The sequence below is a fragment of the Drosophila elegans genome, unplaced genomic scaffold (genome assembly GCF_018152505.1).
Source record: "Drosophila elegans isolate 14027-0461.03 unplaced genomic scaffold, ASM1815250v1 contig_814, whole genome shotgun sequence".
Taxonomy (NCBI): Eukaryota; Metazoa; Arthropoda; class Insecta; order Diptera; family Drosophilidae; genus Drosophila; species Drosophila elegans.
Window position 1 is genome coordinate 5,732,413 of NW_024546167.1, and position 24,450 is coordinate 5,756,862.

General features: G+C 42.0%; 7 protein-coding genes across 10 annotated transcripts; 3 read left to right on the forward strand and 4 right to left on the reverse strand.

The window, feature by feature from the left end:
- The first annotated feature begins 754 nt into the window (after positions 1-754).
- On the forward strand, positions 755-2,597 carry LOC108138342 (protein FAM92A-A). Its single transcript, XM_017260511.2, has 5 exons — positions 755-965; positions 1,017-1,176; positions 1,408-1,548; positions 1,605-2,075; positions 2,142-2,597. Exons 1-5 carry the CDS (start codon positions 826-828, stop codon positions 2,415-2,417), a joined length of 1,188 nt encoding a protein of 395 aa, XP_017116000.1. The 5' UTR covers positions 755-825; the 3' UTR covers positions 2,418-2,597.
- Positions 2,598-3,398: 801 nt separating this feature from the next.
- LOC108138343 (heat shock factor-binding protein 1) lies at positions 3,399-4,159 on the reverse strand. The gene is made up of 2 exons (XM_017260512.2): positions 3,966-4,159; positions 3,399-3,883 (listed from the first exon to the last, which is right to left on the reverse strand). Exons 1-2 carry the CDS (start codon positions 4,062-4,064, stop codon positions 3,722-3,724), a joined length of 261 nt encoding a protein of 86 aa, XP_017116001.1. The 5' UTR covers positions 4,065-4,159; the 3' UTR covers positions 3,399-3,721.
- A 382-nt stretch (positions 4,160-4,541) lies between these two features.
- Positions 4,542-6,762, forward strand: LOC108138305 (probable tRNA (guanine(26)-N(2))-dimethyltransferase). Its single transcript, XM_017260462.2, has 4 exons — positions 4,542-4,608; positions 4,663-5,123; positions 5,399-6,478; positions 6,535-6,762. The coding sequence occupies exons 1-4, from the start codon at positions 4,582-4,584 to the stop codon at positions 6,704-6,706; spliced, it is 1,740 nt and encodes a 579-aa protein (XP_017115951.1). The 5' UTR covers positions 4,542-4,581; the 3' UTR covers positions 6,707-6,762.
- Positions 6,563-7,865, reverse strand: LOC108138306 (protein C1orf194). Its single transcript, XM_017260463.2, has 3 exons — positions 7,691-7,865; positions 7,219-7,634; positions 6,563-6,924 (listed from the first exon to the last, which is right to left on the reverse strand). The coding sequence occupies exons 1-3, from the start codon at positions 7,729-7,731 to the stop codon at positions 6,803-6,805; spliced, it is 579 nt and encodes a 192-aa protein (XP_017115952.1). The 5' UTR covers positions 7,732-7,865; the 3' UTR covers positions 6,563-6,802.
- A 383-nt stretch (positions 7,866-8,248) lies between these two features.
- LOC108138298 (serine/arginine-rich splicing factor 2) lies at positions 8,249-11,513 on the reverse strand. Of its 2 annotated transcripts, XR_001774101.2 has the most exons (5): positions 11,317-11,513; positions 11,067-11,197; positions 9,489-9,903; positions 9,303-9,385; positions 8,249-8,873 (listed from the first exon to the last, which is right to left on the reverse strand). XR_001774101.2 is itself a non-coding variant. In XM_017260453.2 (4 exons), exons 1-3 carry the CDS (start codon positions 11,392-11,394, stop codon positions 9,525-9,527), a joined length of 588 nt encoding a protein of 195 aa, XP_017115942.1. In that variant the 5' UTR covers positions 11,395-11,513; the 3' UTR covers positions 9,053-9,385; positions 9,489-9,524. The 2 variants fall into 2 exon arrangements, 1 of the variants encoding a protein (XP_017115942.1); XM_017260453.2 differs by lacking the exon at positions 8,249-8,873 and having other exon boundaries at positions 9,053-9,385.
- Positions 11,514-12,309: 796 nt separating this feature from the next.
- On the forward strand, positions 12,310-19,217 carry LOC108138126 (eukaryotic peptide chain release factor GTP-binding subunit ERF3A). Of its 2 annotated transcripts, none has more exons than XM_017260159.2 (7): positions 12,310-13,165; positions 15,993-16,178; positions 16,252-17,021; positions 17,086-17,172; positions 17,536-17,712; positions 17,781-17,949; positions 18,013-19,217. In XM_017260159.2, the coding sequence occupies exons 1-7, from the start codon at positions 12,742-12,744 to the stop codon at positions 18,054-18,056; spliced, it is 1,857 nt and encodes a 618-aa protein (XP_017115648.1). In that variant the 5' UTR covers positions 12,310-12,741; the 3' UTR covers positions 18,057-19,217. The 2 variants fall into 2 exon arrangements, with proteins under 2 accessions (XP_017115648.1, XP_017115649.1); XM_017260160.2 differs by lacking the exon at positions 12,310-13,165 and adding an exon at positions 14,666-14,888.
- Positions 19,218-20,070: 853 nt separating this feature from the next.
- On the reverse strand, positions 20,071-24,202 carry LOC108138125 (solute carrier organic anion transporter family member 74D). Of its 2 annotated transcripts, XR_001774087.2 has the most exons (8): positions 23,983-24,202; positions 23,514-23,755; positions 23,204-23,456; positions 22,364-22,857; positions 22,118-22,311; positions 20,830-21,512; positions 20,292-20,550; positions 20,071-20,170 (listed from the first exon to the last, which is right to left on the reverse strand). XR_001774087.2 is itself a non-coding variant. In XM_017260158.2 (7 exons), the coding sequence occupies exons 1-7, from the start codon at positions 24,200-24,202 to the stop codon at positions 20,393-20,395; spliced, it is 2,244 nt and encodes a 747-aa protein (XP_017115647.1). In that variant the 3' UTR covers positions 20,082-20,392. The 2 variants fall into 2 exon arrangements, 1 of the variants encoding a protein (XP_017115647.1); XM_017260158.2 differs by having other exon boundaries at positions 20,082-20,550.
- Positions 24,203-24,450: the final 248 nt, after the last annotated feature.

A 24,450-nucleotide genomic window follows, 5' to 3' on the forward strand; every position in this document is an offset into this window, starting at 1 on the left:
TATAAAACTGTTGATATACTTTTGCTCACTTCTACACAGAAAAATTATTGATATTTAAATTATTGGTATTTACAATTATACCAAAGTGTGAAATAACTTATATTATATACAGTAAAATGTATTATTTGATTAAAAAAAACGGATATTGAAAAATTGTATTACTGTGAAAATTAATACCACTAACTTGAAAGAACGATTTTCCCAGTTGATTTTATTTATTAACTTAACTTGAGGGTTGCGAAATAAATATAAACATACATATGTAATATGGATTCGTATAATTATATTGTCTATATCTGGCTCGACAATGTTATAAACTATAGCTCACATAAGAAATTAGACTATTTAAAGAGGTATCTCTTTTTAAGCATTTATTTATATTTCATATTTTCGGCTTGTGCAGCCTATTAATTAGTCATAGATCATTCCAATATAAATATAGCCACATGTCAGACACGCAGTCACCTACAATTTATATCATAAGATGGTGCTCTTGACCCTGACACTTTTTAAGAAATACATTTGATCAAATAAAGTACAGAGATTTTTTTTATAATCCCCAATACTATTTTTAGATTGTTTTATATTTCTACAACAAATTAAATAAATTAGCGGCGCCATCTATGTATGTATGTATATTTAAAAACAGTTGACAGTGGCGCCATCTTTTGACCAAGAGGTGACGTTAATTTAACAGATGTTAAGATAGAATTTAACATTAGCCAGTGTTGCCACCTGGATATTTTTCCGTTGTCTTGGTAACGGTTTTCCCTGGATTTTATTGTCAAAAGAAAAATTAAGGAAAATCAGCTAAACTAAACAAGAATGTTTCGCCGTGGAAAATTATCGTTTCTGAATACCAAAGATGATCGCATCAAACTAATAACCGAGCGCATAAACATAACAGAGCGACATTTATTGGAGATGTGTTCTTCATTTGCTTTGGTGACGAGGAAAATGGCCAAGTGGGTACACTTAATAGTTGAATCCTGGACTTTATTTATGATTCCTTGCAGATACCGCGACTCCTTCGATGAGCTGGCCAAGAGTGTTAAGAGTTATGCCGATGACGAGGAAATCAATGAAAGTCTCTGTCAAGGACTGAAGAGTTTCACGAATGCGGTCACAATAATGGGCGACTATATGGACATCAATGTGCACCGATTGGAACACAAGGTAGGGTCTTAAGTTGTAAGACCAATCCGATTTTCCTAGTTTACGTTTACATTACTATTCGTTTTAAAGATTTAAGCTGGACCAAACTTTATTCTTTACTATTAACTTTAAAAGCAATTCTTTGTAAATTAAATTTTAAAATAGTGAAGTTGTGGTTAACGTAAAAGTTATGTATCTAAATCACATATTTAAATCGCTAATTAGTAAAATTATTTGATGCTTTTTCTCCAGATTGTTAACGAGCTCTCGCAGTTCGAGCAGCTTTGCAAGTCCACACGGGAAAATTTACGTCTTGCAGTTATAGCCCGGGATAAGGAGGTTCTACGTCAACGACAGATGCTGGAGCTTAAGTCAAAGTTTTCAGCCAATAATGTGAGTGGAAAAACGGCTCAAAAATGAGACAATAATCTTGAATTTTACTTTCCCAGAGTGCCGCAGATTCCGAGTTGTTTAAAGCCAAAATGGAGGTACAGCGCACCAACAAAGAGATCGACGACATCATTGGGAACTTCGAGCAGCGGAAGTTAAGGGACTTGAAGCAGATAATCTCTGATTTTATTCTGATTTCCATGAAGCAGCACACCAAGGCCTTGGAGGTCCTTTCCGCTAGTTACTATGATATAGGGAGCATTGATGAACGCGACGATTTCCTGGAGTTCCAGAAGCTGATGAAAAGCAAGGAGGAGCCCACTTCCCGAAAGGCGGCCCTAAAGAAGGGTTTGCGTTCGCAGTCTATGGATAGTTTGGAGCATGAGCACCTGGTCAGTCCGCTGAAGAGGCGCCAAAGGTTATCCAGGAGTAGCAAGAATCTGGCCGGTGCCGGAATCAGTCATGGGAGTAAAACGGAACCAGAGGAGGAAACCGATGAGCAGGAAGAAGAGGATGATGACGAAGATGAGGTTAGATTGAGATGATGCTTTCTGGGAATGACCCTTTACTAATTGAAATTTATTTGTTGCTCCCAGGAAACCGAGCAAAGTGGAGAGGAAGAAGAGGAATCTGGAACCGCATCAGACGATGAAAGGGAGCCCACCCAGCAGAGCAGCCAGCTCACTCCTCGCGAGAATGTCTTTGGGGCCAAGATACGATCCACTGCCAAAGATGTAGCCACGCCCTCGTCCGGCGCAAGTGCAACTCCTGCTCCTTCGAAACCGACCAGGCAGACAGTAAAACATCCTTTCAAGGCTGTGGCATCCACCCATGTAAGATTGCAGAAGCAGTTTCATGTACCCCAGCACTAGTACTGAAATTCTTAAACCAGAATTCATATCAGTATTGCAGGCTATACTAGTCACACATTCTAAATATAAAACATAAAATAAAATCCAACTTATCATAAATTGAAAACCAAGAAAAGAATATCTTAATCGCTCTGATGTAATTATAAAAATTAGTTTATGCCATAATTTTTATTGTTTTAACATGCAGTTCCAAATGAATTAGGTAATCATATCTTATTTTTTTATCACGAAACATTTGTTAGCTTTAAAAAAAAAAAAGGATAGTGTTTTGCCTGCAGAACAGCAGAACTCAAAATAAAAACTCGATTTATAGAATGCCTGTTTCAACTATCTTAATCTGACTTAAAATCACATTCACAGGCCAACAGCTAACTCTACCATATCTCAATGTGACAAAACAAACATTTGTGGGCGTAAGAGTAAGCGTGGCGCTTTAAATTAGAATCTGCATGTCAAAACTTAAATCTCTGGCTTTTATAGTTTCCGAGATCTCGATGTTCATTCCGGACAGACCGATTCGATTTGTTTTGTTGCTTGATGTTATAAATTATCTCTTAAAACAAATTTTTTCCAAAGGTAATATATTCTAAAGCATGCGTTGTTTAAGCAATTAAAAATATATCGTTCGCCAAAACTATTCGACTTTAATAAGCAACGTATTGCAAATTATACTCAAGAACTAGCTAATAAGTCTACTTAACGAATCCATTTTAAAAGTAGCCCTAACTTACTTAGTTTTAGCTTGCATTCAACGCTGATTTGCATACACTTTAATCGCCACGGCTCACGATTCGTATTATTTGTCCCAGATAAACAAGAATACATATATATGCATATCATAACTAATCAAGCGGAAATGGCACATTTCTCTCCACTTTTCCATGTTACCGCCATAACCCCGCAGGCGAGAAGGCGGAATTCGGGAGCAGGTCGCCAGGTAACCGTTGTTAAATCGAAGTCCTGAACTCCCAATACCAGGGATTTTACAATTCTTGAAATTTTTATTAATAAATAGAAACTAAACGGCAATAATTCTAAATTATTGGCCCTTGCTCACAAAAGAATTACTTTACTTAAAATAAAGAAGCTCTCCGTGTGGGAGAAACTTAGAACTATGCAATAAACGGATGAGCAAATGTGTGGTTTTGGAGCAACCGGGTGCGGAGGAGATTAAATGAATGTGAGAGCCTGGAATTACAAACTTGATTCGGGTGACTGGGTGCCAGGTGTTCGATGTATGTGTATTATGGTATTGGGATGCAGTTTCCAGATGGGCGTGGCCGAACGACGGGCTTCTACGGGTCTCATTTCTCCGGGCCCTGGCCCTCAATCCCGGCCTGGTTCATCAGGTCCGCGATGCTCTTCTCCAGGTCGTCGATGCGGTTGCCCATGTCGTCGATGCGCGTGATTATCTGGTCGGACATCGTCTGAAACTTGTCCTGCACATTCTGCAACAGATTTTGGACCTGATAACAGGAGGCGGATTTTACTGGGTGCTCATTTCGGTTCTTTATTTACTGGGTGGTTCCCGGATCGGGCATTACTCACGTAAATGGTCAGCTCCTGCATGTTCTTTGGGTCCGCATTGCTGTTCAGGGAGTAGTTCTGGTCCAGATCGCTGTCCATCTCGTTGCGCAGATCGGTCATTCTGTGTATTCTTTGTGGCGCTATATAAAAGTACAAAATTCTTATCGCTTCTAGAGGATTTGCTTCTGTTTGCGGCTGCAACTGCTTCACTTCTGCAAATTAATTTCTTTATCAACCATAGGGATGGACTCCGGCCCGATAAATATGTCGATACATCGGGTGATGGAAAGTTAGCTAGTGCAAACAGCGTTTTTTTATTTCCTTGTTAAATTATAGTTATGTAAATGTTTTTATTAAAATCATTATAGAATGTTTCTTAACTTATTTTCTATCCATTTTTACCTTTAAGGTTTAGTGCTTACTTTAATTATAGATTTCACATCGTACTTATTTTCAAACAAATTATTGAATTAATTTAGAAATAACTTGCTAGCTATAATTCTTTGCAGACATCGTGTTTTTAGATATCCAACTGAACATTTTTATAGCTAGATAGCTGACAAAGCGTTTCTCAGCACTACCGAAGGCAGCGCGTTATCCAACACAGCCCCACGTGGATGTTTTTTATCACCTTCAAATGGAAGTTGACGAGGAAAAACCGCAGGTTGTTGAAGAAAACCACTTAATTAAAGCATTTTAACTAATCATTTCATTGCAGATTATTGCGGAGAACCCCAATGAAAGCGTGATACGCGAACGCAACGCAGAGATCGTTTCTGGCGGCAATGTTTTCTACAATCCTGTCCAAGAATTCAATCGAGATCTGAGCATCGCAGTCTTAAATGTTTACTTCCGGAGATTGGCGAAAGAAAGAAGCGAAAAGGTGCTAAAAAAGCAGCGAAAGAAGGTGAAGGAGGAGGAGCAGGAGCAGGAAAAACCCACTCCGGTTTCCGAGAATCCACCCACCTATGAGGCAGGTACTCGCTATGAGGATGGTCTGCGGATACTGGAGGCCCTGGCAGCAACAGGTTTGCGGAGCATTCGCTACGCCCAGGAAATCGCTGGAGTGCGCCAGATCGTGGCCAACGATCTATCCCGCCAGGCGGTGGAGTCCATCAACACTAATATCCGGCACAACAAAGTGGAGGAGCTGATCGAACCCAGTCATTCGGATGCCATGTATGTTGACTATATCACCTAACTATAACATATATAGTGGATAGCCATGATGAGTCTGCAGGAGTCTAAATTGACCAACTAATCAATTTAATATTTCAATATTGTAGTGTTAAAAAAAACCAGTCTATTTTAAAACAAGGTAGTTCTTATAAGAGGTTTTAGCTATGAAATGTAGTGTATTCGTGTTATGAACTTAAGCTATCTCTCATTAAGTATCCGAAACCCGGCAATCAAAAGTTTTAAAGCGAAATTTCATTTATGTATGCCTCTTACAGGACCCTCATGTATCTTTCGACACACCCCGAGAAGCGCTTTGATGCCGTGGACCTGGATCCGTACGGATGTCCGAATCGCTTTCTGGACGGAGCTATGCAGTGTCTAGTGGACGGGGGCCTGCTCCTGGTAACTGCCACCGACATGGCCGTTCTGGCCGGAAACGCTCCGGAGGCGTGCTATGTGAAGTACGGATCTGTGCCCTTGCGGATGAAGTGTTGCCACGAGATGGCATTACGCATCCTGCTACACTGCATCGAGAGCCATGCGAATAGGCATGGCAAATACATCGAACCGCTGCTGAGCATATCAGCGGACTTTTACGTCCGGATATTTGTACGAGTGTACGCGGGACAAGCGCAGTGCAAGTTGTCAATGAGCAAACAGTCTTGGATATACCAGTGCACCGGCTGCGAGACCTTTACGCTGCAACCCTTGGGCACAATTAAGCCCAATCCCACGGCTGGAAATCCCCAGCAGTTGAAATACGGCATACCCACAGGTCCAACGGTCAATTCTCAGTGCGAGCATTGCGGTCACAAGCACCACCTGGGTGGGCCCATCTGGTCAGCTCCGATTCATAACCCGGAATTCGTCCAGGACCTATTGAAGACCGTGCAGGAGTCATCGCTGCAGTCCCTAGGCACCCAAAGGAGAATCGTTGGCGTGCTCTCCATGGTCCAGGAGGAGTTGCAGGATGTTCCCCTGTATTACACGCCTGACAAACTGTGCTGCGTGCTTAAGCTAGAGATTGTGCCCATGCTGAAGTTCCGGTCTGCCATTCTCCATGCCGGCTATCGAGTCTCCTACTCGCATGCCTCGAAGAACTCCCTGAAAACTGATGCGCCCCCAGCGGTGCTGTGGGACATTCTGCGCAGCTGGAGCAAGCGGCATCCGGTCAATCCCGACCGGATGATTGCTGGCACTCCTCTGGAGGCCATACTTTCGAAACAAAGCACCGCGGACTACGAGTTCGATGAACTTCACCCGGAGGCCAACCCGAAGAGCCGAAAGTCTGCGTTATCGCGTTTCCAGGAGAACCCCACTCCTCACTGGGGACCAGGAACAAGGGCCACAATCATGTAAGCAAAGTACTTGAGCCATTCTTTCTCGTATACTAATTACCTGCCCGTTTTAGGATTGGTGAAAACAAACTGCCAAAAAGCTACCGTAACCAGAACAAGAAGCAGCGCCACAAAGCATCGCAACAGCAGGCAGAGGAGGACCAAAACGATACCCCACAAACGGTGACAGATGACGATGATGCGGAGCACATGGCCAAGCAGCCCAAGCTGGAGGCGACGGCGTGACGACTGCTTCTGTGTCACAAATTTATTGCCAATAATGTTTATAAAACCCAAAACAAGAAACTCTTTTTTTCTGGGAAGGCAAAGACCTTAGCGGAGCTAATAGCGGAAGAAGTTGCCGTCGGAGGACTGGCGCGAAAATCCGTTGTTGACCAGCTGGTTATGGACGCCACTACAAATCAGCTTCACACTATGGGGATGGATCTTTTCCTTACAGCCGCCTGAAAATATACCAAACAATTGACCTTAGGTATATAAAAATAATATTTATCTGTAATCAATTTTACAGCAATTTTTAAAGTAGTAATATTACAAGTAAGACATTGCTGTTTGTGGTTAATTTTTAAAGAAAATCTATTTAGAACTAGAATTCTTGCTGAAATGCACTGGCATTTTTATTTTATTAGAATTTTCATTATTATTTTGCTACCTTTATACCTATTACTCCTTATTCTATAACTTATACCTACTTTTTGAAACTGAGAAAAGGAACCTCTTTAAACATAACAACTTACCAATGCGAAGTGGATGACCCAGGACGGCCTCCTGCTTGCGGCGGATAAGGCGCGTGTTGCGCAGCACCCGGAACGACTTGAGCTGGGCGCCGATTTCCTTGGCCGCCCCGGGTGCCGACCAGCTGCTTATGGCCCGGCAAGTCTCCCGCTGCATGACATAGTCTACTTTGTCCGGAAAGGCTTCGCGCGTATGATCGTAGCGCGACTGCAGCGAGAAGTCAAGTGTGTCCTTTGGGACGTTCGGATTGGCCCGGTAGCGTTTGCTCGAGCGCACCGAATTCATCGTCTGGTGGTAGAAAAGACGCTGATACGGCTCCAGATGGCCATGCCAGGTGCCCGGTTTCAAGTGGGCTTCTGGCGGCGGTGGCTCCGGAAAGGAGCACACATAGGTGCCCTCCGTATGCAGCTCGGGCTGCCTAAAAACTCAACACAGTACTTATCTGAGATCAAGAAAGTCATGACTATAGCTCACCAGGACACATTTTTGATCTGCACAGTGTCGTACTGAATCATCTTTAAGGAGGAATCAATTTAATTTTGGGCGAAAGTGTAAAGGGTCCGTCCGACCTGAGTAAAAATCAGAACAAATCAGATTTATGATTTTCCTTCAGTTTCCCGGCAACTGTTTTGTCAATAAAACACACGACTACCAAGTTTTTGGTGCCAATAGAAACGGCCCAACAAAAACATCAAAGCCTAGTTTTTATATACCATAGATAATCGAAGAAAATTAAAGAGCCTTGCACTAAAAAAATTAGAGAGATTTCAATTTTAATTATAAAATGAAATATACAGACCAACTTCGCTCTTATTAATACCAAAGCATTCATACCCTTTTATTTTAATTTTCTTAAGAATCGCAATTTGTTTTTTAAGTTTTAAATATCGTTTTTATGCCAGCTTTTAGCGGTCTCTACTGAATGCCATATTGTAGGCACCAGAGTACAACAAGGCTTTTAAGTTGCCGCTCTAAAAATGAATTACACAATTCGAAAAAACCGAATTTCCAAATAAAAAACAAATGTTTGGGTACATTTAAATGGAATTACATTTTATTGAATAATTTTTTTTTTAAAAGCTGTAATAAAAAAAAGTTAGCTGTCCGACTCACCCAATTAAGTCCTTGAAGAAATCCAACGAGGCCTAGTCACAGTTCGAGGTCCTAACTCCGACATCCATTGCATCACCAACATAGCTCGGCTGGAAATGTTTTTTCGCCTAAACTCAAAAGGGGACGCCCACCAACATACAGGAAAACACCAACAACGCCAACCAGCTACAAATCGCGAGACGAGACGAGATGAGACGAGACGAGACGAGAGAAGAAGTGTCGGGAAACAGGAAACTATGAGTGACTGCTACTCCCAGCTCCCAAGCTGGAGAATCGCAGAATCTGGAGCTGTGACAGCGGCTAACAGGAAACAGCAAGCTGCATCTGCAACTGCAACATCAGCGGCACCAGCAACGGCAACGTGCGTCAGCGACAGCAACAGCATCTGCAGCAGCAGCAGCAGCAGCAACAGCAGCCACGCGATGTCCGCTCCCAGGAGGAAGGAGAAAGGAGTTGTAGCTTGGATGATGCGCTGCTGCTGATCCTCCCTCGCGATTTAACCACAATCTTATCAGAACCGCAACAACTGCCACACACCAACTGCCTGCATGTATATAATAAACGTGTGGGAGAAGCTTGTTAATAAGTTTGTCGTTAAAATGTACAAATAACGGAAACGGGCAACACAAACGCAATCGAATCGAATTGAATCGAACGGAACGCAACGAAACAATCAGAGCACTATCACTCATCCTCCTTCTGTCTGTCATCTTATACTGAGTATTAAGTAGAAGCCGTGGTAATTTGAGTTTATTATGTTTTGTTTCTGGTTTTGTTCAAGGATTTCTACTACGCTACTAAGTATATCAAAAGCCTAATTGGAAAGAACCGACATCGAGGGATCTCCCAGGGACCGGGGATCTCGCTCGGAACGTAATTACATGCCTTTTCTCTTCTTATATACTCTGCCGAAACTTAAAATAGTTCGCTATAAATAGTTGTGTAAAGTGTAAGTGTTTAATGTTTTGTATACCTGCTGTTCGGGTACAGCATGACACAGGAGGAGCCACAGATCCTTAACAGGAGTCGGAATCTGGCTTTGTCAGCGAGCCATATCTGGAATGAAGAAGAAATTTGTATGTTTTATACCGTACCGACCACTGTTTTAAAATGTCCTTCGACTCTTAATGGAAGTTAACGAGCACGTTTGATAACCCACCTCGCACTCTAACATGATGGAACGTTTTTGTCATATTTAGGAGCGACTGCGACTGCGAGACGCGGCTGCGACTATTGCCACGGACCCGCTTCCGATTCCGTTGCGACTGTCGCCGCGGACAGGACTGCGCGAGAACTTGGAGCGGCGTTCCGGTGAATGGCTGCCAGCCGAGCGGGAACGGGAATACGAGCGGCGCCGCGGGCTGCGCGAACGGCGACGCATCGGGGAGCGGGATCGTGAGCGACGACGTCCGCCGGATCCACCTCCACCTCCTCCGCCACGACGACCACTCGAGCTACGTGTGGGCGACGACGGGCGGCCGTAGCGGGCCATCTGTACACGAAGCTCCCTGCCGTCCAACATGCGACCGTCCATGGCCTCCAGTGCGTCCTCAGCATCACGTTTGTCATAGAAGCTGCAATGCAAGACAGAAACTTCATAAGAACTATGTACCTGGGTATTTTAGTAATACATATTAAACTTTTATTTAAATCTTCTGAAACTGTAGGGTTGACAGTATGTTGGCTAGCAGGGATTTGGTAGGCAACAGTTGCAAGTAAACACAGTTATTCTGGCATCATTTCGCTAAGGAAAATGTTCAGATTGAAAGCTGATACATATTCAAAAATAGCGAATAATGCACAATACAAATTGTTGTATTATTTTATTTCTAGTTTGAAGAAGATCTTAGTTCTAAAACGTTTTTAATGAAAGTTTTTCGCTACACAATATAGAAGCAAATGCTAAGCAAGAAGCATACAATTTTGGCAATAGTTTATGTTGTTTTTTTTTTTTTTTTGGGCTAGTAGTAGTTGAGTAGGCAACAGTTGCAAGTGAAAACATTTCATCTGGCACCCTTTTGTTTGAAAAAATGTATAGATTTGTTACTAGTACACCTTTAATGTTAGCAAATAATGCAAATTTGGATTGAGATGCATACAAAAACATGTGGCGTTTTATGGCACCTTTTCGCCCTATAAAACAACTCAAGATTACAAAATGTTATTTTTGTGGACACATCACGTGTTTCAATTGGTAAAATGTTGTATTCTCAGTATGTTGGCTAGTAGGAGTTGAGTAGGCAACAGTTGCAAGTGAACACATTTCATCTGGCACCTTTTTGCTACAGAAAATGTACAGATTTATAACTGATACACCTTCGATGCTAGCAAATAATGCTTGTTTTATTTAATATGATGCGTTTGAAAGACATATTATTAATTACTTTAATAATAACTGAAATTAGTGATACTAGTGAACCGTTGGACATTAAGTGTTCTTAAAGTATTAATAATGTCTTATAAAGAAAAAATCGTCTTGAGGAATTACTAATGTAAGTTTAGAAGGATTCTTATCAATTTTTGATGTTAATGGAAATATACAAACCCCTGGTCCTAACAGATGGAATAAAACACTGCCCGTATATACTGAATATGCTACTAGGAATATGTTTTTATAAGTTCCCATGGATAATTGATGTAGATATGTAAGGGTATTTGATACTTTCAAGATGTCTAACCATTGCTATACTTGGGTTAGCCAAATTTCCCGGAATAAGACACGAGATGGGATACTTACCGAACGAAGGCAAAACCGCGGCTTTCGCGCGTGTAGCGATCCCTGGGTATGTAGATGTCGCCTACCTCGCCGCATCTTTCAAAGACCCGACGCAGATCCTCCGGCGTGGTGCGGTATGTGAGATTGTCGACCTGCGGGATATCAATACGCTCACATTGATTTACATTCCGAAAAGAGGTTATCTAACCCGGCAACGTTGCCAGCCGGCCGCCATTTTGTTAGCGATTTCTTTTTTTTCACATATACTTGCCTTCAGCGAGACCATTCCATCGATTCTGGGCGGAGGACGCGCTGCGCCCAATCCCCCGGCACTTGCACCGTTACTCATTATCTATATTGAGATTTTAATTATTTCCCAAAACGCACGTCTGTTCAAAGCAAGTTTATCTGGCGACAATTATTTTCACTCTGCTAAAATGGCGTCCGGCACCAGTGACGTTGCTTCAGTGTGGCTGCACCTTGACGTGAGCTGTCAAAACATCGATGGAACTATCGATGGTTGGGCTAAAATAATCGATTGTTTTTATCTATCACGATAGTATGGGGAACAATATTTTTACGCATTTTTCATTATAGCAAAATCCCGTAGAGCACATCCGAGCGAAACGATTGGAAATTAAGACAGATAGAAATTGCGTTAAAAACGGTTGGTATTATTGTCAAAATATTGGTTAAGGTATTTATGAGCCACATCTGTTCAGATCAGCTTTTATCGGAAGGTGTGCTCTGTGAAAATCGGAGTTTTACATTTGTCAAAAATAAAGACTACACTCGTAATTTTTATTTAAAGTTTCAGATGCGCTCCTGTCTAAACCGGCTGTAAGGTACGTTATAGCGATTTTTAATGTAAACATATTTGTTTTAAATTTGTACAAAAAACAAAAGTATATTCAAGTGAACATAAATCTACATTTATTTGTTGCTTTAAATCTGCCATCGGCCTATTATTTGATTATAACCATCATTAGCATTAGTAAAAACTTATTTAATTATTTTAACTAGCGCAGTACATACATATATGAGAGTTCGAAAAAGGAAGCTGCTATCAGACTAAATAGTATTAAAGGATTAATATGTTGTTCTAGAATAATGATATCACTGATATATTTGAATTTAATTATTTTTTTGTGGTCTGCCACTAGGCCCCACTGTACATTCACCTATCGATACCCCGATAACATTTCATACTTGTGACAACCCTGACTCGATGCGTGGCTTGAAACGTGTAAAAATAATAAAAGATTGCTAATTCCCGAGCACTGCATTAAGTGTTTAGGTAGCGAATTACACCTGCAGGTCACCAGGTGGTAACCACTGCCACCAGCAAGAGATTTCCCCCCGAGGAAATAGAGGAAAACTGAGTTTAAACTAAGTTGGCCAGGCCATAGCACACACAACACAAGACCGAACCACAACACTAGTGTGGACCTCATTAAGTCGAAAGTCTGGCTTTAACCCCCCACCCCCCGGCCACCAACTTTTGAAGCGTGTGTGATTCTTAGTGCCATTGCCATTCCCGTATTTCCATTTTCAATCCCGAAACGACCGCGTGTGTTCTGTGTGAGTGCGGGAGCAGCAAGAAGAAGCAGCCGTTTGAAGGAGGGCGAAAGTGTGTCGCGTGAAAAAAGCGAGAGATTTTCATCGAAAAACAGAGAAACCGCACCGCATCAGAACGATGGCCGCCCAGGAAAACACGGAGATCAGCACAAAGTTCTCCACGCTGAATGTGAACGCGGTGGAGTTTGTGCCCAGTTTCAGTTACAACAGCGTGGCCGCAGCAGCGGCAGCAGTTGCGGTCGCAGCGGAGGAGGCGGAGGCCCAGGCGCCGACCCCGCCCCCCACTGCCACGGATCCGGGTCCCGCCTCAGGATCCGCCACGCCAGCCACCACACCCGACTCCACCGGCAGCGGGGGATCTACAGCGGGCGCAGCTCCCCCTCCTCCCCAAGCGGCGGCGGGAGCGGATGCACCGCCCACTTCCTCCTCCAATTCCGCATCGCCAGCACCGGGTTCGCCTGCCACCACGCCTTCTGCGGCAGCGGCAGCAGCTCCAACGCCCATCGAAGGTCTCAACCCCTCGGACAAAATCGCAAACAATGGTAAATAGAGCCCCCGAACCCAAACTCCCAAAAAACCCCCCTCCGAAACCCACCGTCCACGTCCATTGAACTCTTCCCCTGTGACGTCAACAAAGAAGCGTGTTATTGTTGCTACCTGCTGTTGGGGAGACCAGTGTGAAAGGAAAGAGGGGAAGGGTAAAAGAAAGGAAAACCCCGAAGAAAGGTTGCATTCGTTCGGTTCAGTTTAGGTTATTATCGGTGTCCGCACATAACCTCAATCTGCGTCAGCGATGCAGTCGGCGTCGCATGTGTTGCTTGCTTTATTCGATTTGTGGGCTTTATTTTGCCGTTAAGCAAATGGCTAATCTCTTTTTGGCCTGGGTGCAAAAACCACTGTTGGTCAGGGCCTTTCTTTGACCGCTTTTCACGCCATCGTGTCGCCAGCGGTGGCTCATGGCAGAGATGCGCAGATCGCGACCTGTCACTTTTGTGGTAAAATAAAATTTTTCTAAACAATTGTGTTCCCAAACACGAATTGTTGTCGAATTTAGGTTTTTCAAACCACTTAGATCATTCGGTAGCCAAACCTATTTAACTTATTTCCTTTTTTACTTTGGCATCGCCAATCCTAGGGTTTTTTATAGAAATTATAAGCCTGAAATGGTAATTATTAATAATTGTCCACAGTAAAACTGTAAACTGTAAACTGAATTAGTCTCTACGTCAATGTATACTTTAAATTGCTTCTACGCCTGGAATTACTCTATACCTTTGATAGAAAAATAGAAAGTTTCATTTGGAACCGGTATTTAAAATTTTTATTGTAATTACCAGATACGAATAGATTGAATTCACAAGGGTCACAAAAAAAGGAAAATATTTCTGCTATATAAATTGTTTGAACGTTGTATTTTTTTTTTTTATTTATTGACTAATTTATGTGATTCTTTCTCGATTATTTTAATGTAGTGCTTTGGTTACTATTCTGAAAAATTCATTATCTGTAATTTGGTAAATCAGGCAGCTGTGATAGTTTTTAACAAATATCTTCTTGCTCTAAAAAAAAAAAAAACAAACAATTACTATTCCCTGCTTCTGACTTATTCATAATACCACGAAATATATTGCACAAATAACAGTCACTTGATGCGCTGTGTCCATTCACGGCGCAGATCTAGCGGCCACTCACACTCTTGCCATTCGCCCGGCGACGCCAACGAGCAGCTGTTTGCGCTGCCATTTTTCTCCCACTACTCTTTGTGCCGCCGTTTATTTGGCCATTTGCCTTGCCATCTTCGCACTCACACTCGCAAATGACCCCCAATCGCTGTGTTTTTGACACGTTTGCGTTTTTGCCAATCGTTTATTGGAGCCTCTGTTGCGCCCAGCTTCGCTTCGCGGACTGGAATGAAGTGGAATGGCATGGGCGTCCGTTCAGCTGGCTCACTCGTTATCGCAGCGACTCCATTGCCGCCACGTTGTAGTTGTTTGGCCCGAATGGAAGCGCTTAGTGCAGCTCGCCGGCGGTTGAAACCGCTTCGAACCCGATTCCGCTTCCATGCCGTTTGGCTGTGCGGCAGCTGAAACGACTAAAAATGTGCTGTTGGCTCTTACACTTTCGCGCGATCGCAGCTCGCTCAACCATCCGCTCCTGTTACCAATCCCATTCGCTTTTTAGTTTTTTGTACCGCCATCATGAGTAAGGGCATGGGTTCTCGCTACATTGTGTCCAAGAAACCATCGACGTCGAAGTGGAGAAAAAGTTAGTAGGCGGTATTCGGGATAAGTCTATATGTTTGTCAGGATCCAGCAATTCCACCTCGAAACCAACCCTTCTCTTCAAATGGTAACTCCAGTAAGACAAAGGTTCGGGATCCTAACATTAGAAATCCACCTTCAACCGAGCACGTTGTCACCAGCACTCCGATCCGGCACATGACTCATCCGGCTGGCTAGAGCCAGTAATTACCAATTAGCATGCGGCCGCCAGGTCAAACACGGCGAGAGCATGTGGTAGTAGTTACCAGACTAACACCGATTGGCCATGAATGAAGTATATATGTAAATAAGAGAGGCGCACGTTAACTTGGTTACAAATGAATTCCCAATCAAGTGTTTTTCCAAGCAAAGTATCTCTAAAAGTTGACCTAAATTTATTTAAAAACTAAATTTGAACTAAAACGTGGGTATTTGCACGGCTGTCTTTTTTGCAAACCAAAAATGTACTTCATCAATAAAGATACCCACAAACTTTTTGAAAGTTTATTTTTGTGAATAGTTTGGCTGTATAACAAAGTGCACAAAAAATATCCAAGATATTCAACCAAAATACAAGTATGTCAATTGGAAAATAGTTATGTACGTTTTCATCACACAGGCTTCTCTTTGTAAGAATAGAGAAAGTTCAAATAATATATGTCACTACCGTATCTATAAACATTTTAGATAATGTGGATTATTTTAATAAGTCAAAACGAGAATAGAATTTCCATTTATTCCGTTAAAAACTAGATTAATCTAGACTTTGAGACACTATTTTAGAGAAAGTCAATACAAATTATTCTTAGATTCTGATGCTTAGGCAAAAAATGTATACAAATTTGAAAATTAATAACAAATAGGTATTGTGACTTACAGTTAAACAATGTATACATTTTGTTTCCATTAACCATGAATTTTTGTAATAAATCCCAAACAAACATTACCGCATTTCGTGTTGGCACAACTATTTCTGTAAAAACAAACAAGCATGGATATTCTCGGATTTCTAAGATATCCTGTTTCCCAGCAACTTGGCATTCTCACAATCACCGTGGAATCCCCCATAAATGACTTAACTAATAACTATTTATTTTTTATTATTTAGAAACCGATCCCGCTGACAGCTGGGATGTAGACGATGCAGTTATCACACCCGAGGACGAGGAGGTGGAGGATGCCGAGTTCACAGAGGGCGAGGCCACGCCCAAAGTGTCCAAGAAGAAGGTGGTCAAAGTGGAGGAAAACAGAAGCAAGCGTGAGCACGTGAATGTAGTGTTCATTGGCCATGTTGGTGAGTTACCATGACTTATGCGGCTGCTGTAAAAAGCCCTCGCTTATTGACATGGTGATTTTGTATCGCTTAGATGCTGGCAAGTCAACAATCGGCGGACAAATCATGTCCCTCACAGGCATGGTAGACAAGCGGACGCTGGAGAAGTACGAGCGGGAGGCGCGTGAGAAGTCGCGCGAGAGTTGGTACTTGTCCTGGGCGCTGGACACCAACCAGGAGGAGCGCGACAAGGGCAAAACCGTCGAGGTGGGGCGCGCCTTCTTTGAGACGGACCGCAAGCACTTCACAATCCTGGACGCGCCCGGTCACAAGAGCTTCGTGCCGAACATGATCGGAGGTGCGGCGCAGGCCGATCTCGCCGTGCTGGTCATCTCGGCGCGAAAGGGTGAATTCGAGACGGGCTTCGACCGCGGCGGACAGACCCGCGAGCACGCCATGTTGGCCAAGACCGCAGGCGTCAAGCATCTGGTCGTGCTGGTCAACAAAATGGATGACCCCACGGTCAGTTGGGATCAGACGCGCTACAACGAATGTAAAGACAAGATACTACCATACCTCAAGAAGCTGGGCTTCAACCCGGCCAAGGACCTTACCTTTATGCCTTGCTCGGGTCTCAGCGGCTACGGACTGAAGGACCAAGTCCCGGAGACGCTCTGCTCCTGGTACCGGGGGCCCGCCTTCATTCCGTTCATCGACGAACTGCCCTCGCTCAACCGCAAGTCTGACGGACCCTTCATTATGCCCATCGTAGACAAGTATAAGGACATGGGCACCGTGGTGATGGGCAAGGTTGAGTCCGGAATGGCGCGCAAGGGTCAGAACCTGTTGGTGATGCCAAATAGGGTGAGTTTTTGCAGTTTAAATCTAGCCGACATTCGAGTGGGCACTAATTTAACGTTTCTTATAGACGCAAGTGGCTGTGGATCAGTTGTTTTCCGACGACTTCGAAGTCACATCTGTTGGTCCCGGCGAGAACGTCAAAATCAAGCTGAAAGTAAGTGCATAATTAATAATAACTAATTAATAATTTAATATCGTACGGGACAAATATGTTACTCTCAGTTCAGTGACAATTGTTTATATTAGAATTGATTATAGACTATTAAGATAATTCATTTGTCTTATCGAAAAACAACACAAAGATTTTGTATTTAGAATAAATCAGAAACTGAATAATACTTTACAGCCTAAATTAAAATTTGAAGTTTATAGTTTAAATACACTTTTTATCAAAAGATTTTAATATTTAACAAAATTTGAATCTAACTTTTCTCTAGATAAGCAATACATTGGTTTTACGTGTTAAACACTCATTACCTGTTGATTTAATTAATTCCTATTCTACCATTTTTTTAAGGGCATTGAGGAGGAGGATGTCTCGCCAGGGTTTGTGCTCTGCGATGCCGCCAATCCCATTAAGACGGGAAAAATCTTTGATGCTCAGGTCGTAATCTTAGAACACAAATCAATTATCTGTGCGGGTTATTCGGCTGTCATGCACATACACTGCGCTGCCGAAGAGGTGACAGTGAAGGTGAGTTTTCATTTTGCTCCCATAGAGTACTTATAAACTAAATGACATAAATTGTTTATTTGCGATAGGCCCTCATTTGCTTGGTCGACAAAAAGACTGGCGACAAATCAAAAACACGTCCACGGTTCGTTAAGCAGGATCAGGTTGCAATTATGCGTATAGAGTGCTCCGGAATGATTTGCCTTGAACAGTTTAAGCTTTTCCCTCAAATGGGCCGTTTTACGCTCAGAGATGAAAGTAAGTTTTCTGTTTTTCTGTATCAATCGAAAATTTAGCCTAACCGTTGTTCTTAACTTTTAGATAAAACCATTGCCATCGGCAAGGTGCTGAAGGTGGTCGAATAAATTGAGCCAAGCTGAATTCGAGCACCCGCCTTTCACTGCGATTTTTGAGATAGCATTGCACGCCCGACAAGAGAAAACAACCACAACAACAACAACAACAGCAACGCCACGCCACGCTTTCTTCACATTTGACAAATCCACAAAAACAGTTCACACCCACGCTCGAGCTCTAACTCACATCTGGTTACTTTCCTTTATACCAGCAATAGCAATTGATTATACATTGATAAAAAGAAGGTTGAATAGGATTCGAATCGAAACGGAACGGCAATGTAGGCATTATAAGAAGAAGAGGCAGGCGGAATTAATTTACAACCCCGACGCACGGACGGAGAGTTCAGAGATAGAAACAGAAATGCATTATATACGAAATATAAACTATATTATGTATAACTAAGCAGCAAAGTCGAGGCAGCGAGCGCGAAACAAGATGAACTATTTATATATACATAACGTATGCGAGGGAGAATAAGTTGGAGAAACGCCGCAATGATAACTGATCAGGCATTAATTGATTCTTGGTACGATTATGTTGTTGAGGCCCACTCTCAAGGATATTGAGCATTAGTTGCCGTCGTCGTTTTATTTTGGTTTACTACTTTTGTATAAACTGTAAGCATTAAATAGCGTACACGTACATGCCTAAATCGCGCGCAAGACGTGAACTTTTTTTAATACTAAAACTAAAGCTGCAAGCTACCCAATTTTTTGTATTTGTACAATCGAAAAGCAAAGTCCCCGACCCTTCTCACCCATTCAGCTTCCTGTATGCGCCTTCAAATTGCAAATTTGTTAAATACCCTGCAAATACAATACGATATTTCTTCTCTTCTTTTTTACATGATATAATCTAAATGCTTTAATTTTAGTTTAAGCTTAAAGAACATGGAGTATAGTTGGTTTGATTTGTAAGCTCAAAATTGAAAGTCTTTGGAACATTAAAGAACACGACCAAGAATGCATAACAGAGAAACAAACATTAAACATCTTATTGTTAACTTTAATTTTAGCCCCTCTGATAACTCACTTTATTTGGCTGATTACAAAAAAAAATTACATTTTTTATAATTTAGTTAATTGAAGAATTCGTGCACGTCCATCACGAGACCCACTTATGAAAGAATAAAATGCCTTTTGCTTCCAAGCAGAACAAAAACACAAGTTATCAACGATTTTTATTTAATTTTACCTTTTTATTTGACACTCATCCGGACCCAGGACCAAGGCGGTTTCAAAACATTCAGCCCCCTATTATTCAGAATCTGTCTTCCCCCCTAATTATTTGAAATTCAGTCTTTGTTGAAACATAAAGTTGTTGTCCCTACCCTCACAAGTAAAGGAATAATAATAGATAATATCAATTAAGCAAGTTGAGCAGTCCCCATGTCTAAGTTAATTTAATTAACTGAAAAATACTTAAATCGGTGGCATATTTTGTGAGGGACTTAAACCTGCTTTTAACGCTTTTCGCAGCCTCCTACGAATCGAACTCATATTATTGTATTAATACTAAGTGCGATATAATTGTTGACAACGCGGAAACTTATTTAAAATGTTTCACACACACACACACACCCGACACTGACACTCAACCAAACCATACGCGAAGACAGAACGGAAGTCAAAAACTACGCCACTGAGGAAATGGAGCGATTGTAATAATAGAAATTATATAGACAAAACGGGAATATTTATACTGAAAACGAAATTCAAATGTATTATTATTATACATATACATATGAAATGAAGAAAAACCAAACGATTTGCATAAATTTGAACATTTTTTATCAATAAAAGCGAAAAGAAAATTTAAAAAAGGATGAAGACTAAAGAACCGAATTCATCGAGTTTTAATTGAAAATATAAATTAATCGTTCTTTGTTCCTTTTTGTTTTAAAAACCCTGGTCAAACTTTTTCTGTTATACAAACCCTTTTTGAAAATCGAACCATTTAAAAAAAAATTTTCCTTGGCAATATGCATGTTTTAGTTTCATTTTATTATTTATTTACATACGTACAAATAAATTCTTTCAATGATTTTAATCTAAGCGTCGTGCAATATATTATATATATATATCTTACCGCGTAATAGAAGTAATACGAAAATTTTACACTGAAACACAAAATTGGATAGTTAAAATGTATTAGCGAATATCCTATCGTAAAACGGGAGGTTTGTACATGTGGCTGTGGTCTATTGGCTTCACCCGTTTCTTTTTTTTACCGAAACTTACTCTAGGAATGTGCTTGGTTTTATTGAATACTCGAAACTGGTGTGCATTTTATGAATCTACTCCTTATAACTGAGTATCACGGTTGGTTTGCCTCTTCAGTATTAGTCCCGGTCGGATTTCTTGGCCAGGAGCGGAGTAATGGGCTGGTCCCTTCTGTTGGCACGCTCCTCCTCCTTAGCCTCCTTATCGCCGTAAATGTCGAGTGTCCGTCCGTAGTACCAAACAAGGTAATCAAAGAACAGTCCCATGAAGGTGAGCACTGAAAGTTTAAAGGGATATGTAAGAAAACTAGTTTAAAAGAACATTTTTTTCAATTGGTTTTAACCAGGGACCGTAATTGTTCAAAGTTTTATATTAAAAATCACAAATTGAATTGAAATTAAATACGAAGAATAATTTACTTAAAAAAAACACTTTTTTTCGAGACTTTTTAAACCGATTATTCGTCTTAATAAGAGCTAAAAACAGGTGTTAAACCATTTCTTCTCGCCTTGAAATCCTATTTAGCTTGATATGATTGTCAGACTTTGAAACTTACTGCAGGACAAAAAGTTGAGGGAGTAACGGAAGCGGGTCTGGTCGTATAACTGGCAGTTGCCATTGCCATTGCAGGTTTTTGTCCACACGAGACACGTGGAGTCGATGAGGCGGCCGAACATAATGGGACCCGGGATCAGGGCAAGCAAACTGATCATCATCAGGGCCAGACCCTGTGCGAAAGACTTGTCTTCGTGGGCCACCGCTCTATAGTTGACCAGGACGTTGCCCACCCTACCGGACGAACCGAACCAACTGACGATCATCGAGGTGATGGAAAAGGCCCAGAAGCTCCAGTTGCAGTTCTTCGTACAGATTCCCGGCCGGAGCACCGAATTGGGAGTGATTCTCCTGCTCCTGGACAGGAGCACCCTCTCTTCAAAATCACCATTGTCATCGAGCAGGGGCACTCCGCCCAGATACTCGGCAAAGTCCGTGGTGCTGTCCAGTTCCGGCTCTGAAGTGGGTTGCAACAGATCCATCAGCCGTTGCCCCGCACTGGGTGACTGAGTTCCATTGGCCAGGCAGCCGCAGTCCTCGTACAACTTGGAGGTGGCATTGTATCCTCGGCATCCCGCATGGCAGGCCGAGAAGAAGGTGGTGTCGCTGGGCTCGTGGCAAACGGGCGTGTAGCTTATCCCTTCGCAGGAGCAGTTCGAGTTGCAGGAACTCGTCAGGTTTAGCCTGTGGTAGGAAAGAGAACCAAATTAAACAACGCAAAGGAGATTTTAAGGAACAATATTCGCAGTGAGTATTAATCTCATATTGAATTTTAATATCTATATTCTTGTTCTAAAGATTCAGGGAAATATTTTAGGTTGTACTGATTTTTAAACAACCATTGAGTTTAGGAATCCGATTGGAAAGATAACAAATATACTGTTTTTGTAAAGGATCAAAAATAATATAAGTCGATTGAATAAAAATAATGTTGTATTTGCTAACTCAAAAATATGATAGCTATTGGGCAATGAATCGGATTAAAATTTACTATATATTAAAAATTAAAAAATTATGCATCATTTGATTTTTGAAAATTTAGTTAAAGTTAAAATGCAACAAAAAGAAAAACAATTAAATGGAGTAGTGTTATATTATCAATTTCATCAATAAAAACAAAATTAAGTAAAACCGAATAATGTTAGTTTAGTGCATGTGAAATACTAGTTTATAAATTGTAATTGAATACAGATGTAAATATTTATTATAAACCTTAATGATATACTTCTTCCTTTGGATTTAGAATTTATAAAATAGTTTACATGTAAGAAGGTTTATTTTATACTTACTGTCCCACATGAGTCATGGAGAAGGTGTCCGGGCAGTAAAGAAAGGCATAGGAGATCTGCCCCAAAATAGAAACGCCACCAACGATCACGTTCCACATGAGCACCTTGCTGACGTGGGGCTTCTTCTTGGACAGGACCACACCGGAGCCAATCAGACCCACGACCATGCCCAGAATCGAGATGGGGCCAACGACCTAGCCAAACAAATAGTTAGTTGAGGAAAGCTAACAGGCATAATAAACTCACAATGGTGGCACTCTGGGGGTCCTTGTGGAACTGCACCTCCATGTATTTGGTGAGGAAGGTCATGAATCCAGAGGCACCCAGGATGTAGAAGACCGCCGAGATGATGTTGAAGAGCAGGAGCTTGTTCCTCAGCAGTCGCATGAGGGCGCGTGGAAAGTCCTTCAGCTTGGGCAGGTCCGCATTGGCCCCTGCAGCAGCTCCGATATTGTCGAGGGCGGCGTTCGAGGAGCAGCGGCTGCTCAGCGACAGGTTCTCCTCCCGCTTGAGCTCCTCCTTCGTCTGGCGCAGGGCCAACGGCAGGTGCGAGTTGGCCCTTGGTGCGCCGTTCACCTTGGGCAGCTGCTTGGGGAAGAGTCCGATGAGGCCCGAGAACAGGCACATCAGGGTGCCCAGGATCACCCAGCCCAGCCACCAGGCACCCAACCAGCGGGGGTCCTTATTGTCGATCAACGGAGTCTTGCTCGGATCGATGAAGGTGTTTAGCGATAAATAGCCTGGATAAGGAAAACAATAAGGGTTATATGTATATTGTTAAAAAAAGATGATCGTTTGTTAAATAATTTCAGCCAGAGCATGCAAACAAAGTAAGTTTCAGTAAAACATTCATTTATGTATATAAATTTGAAAATTAAACCGTAAGGATTTTTTTAAAAATAATAAAGAAAATTTGCAAATTCTAATAAAAATTACTTTCTATATTGAAACATATGTTCATAAAGAAAGTTAGAATAACGTTTAGCATTTTAATCTTTTGATTTGAAATATAAATCTCTTAAGGACTTATGTTCAAAAAATTATCAATGTCATGACCGTCAGCTATCCGAGACCCATTAAGCTTACCGAAAAAGAATCCCACAATTGGGCCAATCATCCTCAAGGCCATGGCCACCGCCAACATCAGGGGGGTGTTCGTCTTCTTGGTGTTGTCGTCCAAATAGGTCTGTCCGAGGGAGTAGTACATGGTGTTGCCCACGCCCAGTACGAATTGTGAGAGAAAGATGAGCACCAGTGGCACGTAGGAGAAGAGATCATCGCAGTTGTCCTCTGCTTTGCCCGATCCACAGAGTCGCTCGGTCTGCACAGTGCTGATGTTCTAAAAGAATAACATAATTCAGAGATGTAATGGATAGCGATTAACCCAAGAACCCACCAGCAGGGGCTGGCCGTCGTTAGAAGTCCCATTCAGGAGGCCCTCTTGGTACTCCTTGGTGAACTGCAGCACCTCGTGACCTGCTCCGTAGATAAAGTGCGGCAGAACGAGGATGTAGCACGACAGGCCGCAGAAGACAATGCCCCAGGCTATCCAGCGCGGTCGGTTGCGCTGACCACCGATATAGGACAGGATTAGGGACAGCATGATCTGCGAGATTTCATTGCCGCTGAGAATAATGCCTGTAATAATGATTTCAAAGGATTGTGAATTTTATAGGAATTTAATAGGGATTCTTTTTGAAATATACTTGATAAATGATTGTATAGTTTGGTTGTATTGCTTTTTATTTAAATATTTTACAATTTGTATTATCACAAATGTCTTTAGGATATAGTTTTTATGATTTTTAACAATCTTTGTTGAAATAGCCTTCATAAATTGCAAAACTTATTACTTTGAATATTACCTGTCGTTTGGCTGGGAATTTTGAACCGTTTTTCCAGTGTGGTTAGGGTGACGATGAAGTACATGTAGGACATGGCCTGAATGGTGCCCAGCAGCCCGTAGACGCCCATGAACATCTTGGTGGTGGCGTACTTCTGCAACCAGGCCGGATGCCAATTGGCCATGCCGCACAAGTAGTTCCCGGGTGGGAGATTCGATCCCCGACGTTTCACTTCCGCCATCTTCAATTTGGTATCGCCTCCCCAACTGCGGGATGCTACTGTCTTGTCTGCCGGAATTAGCAAACCATTGAATTCGGATTCGATTAGATTGCGGACAGGGCTTCCCGATAGACAGTGGAGTGTTGGCAATTACTCTGCAATCGACGAACCATTAATTATATTTATATTGATATTTGCAGAGTGAATTTCGCCATGCTCTCCGTCGATTGAAATTCACTCCCGTAATCATGACTCTCCCGAACTTGAAA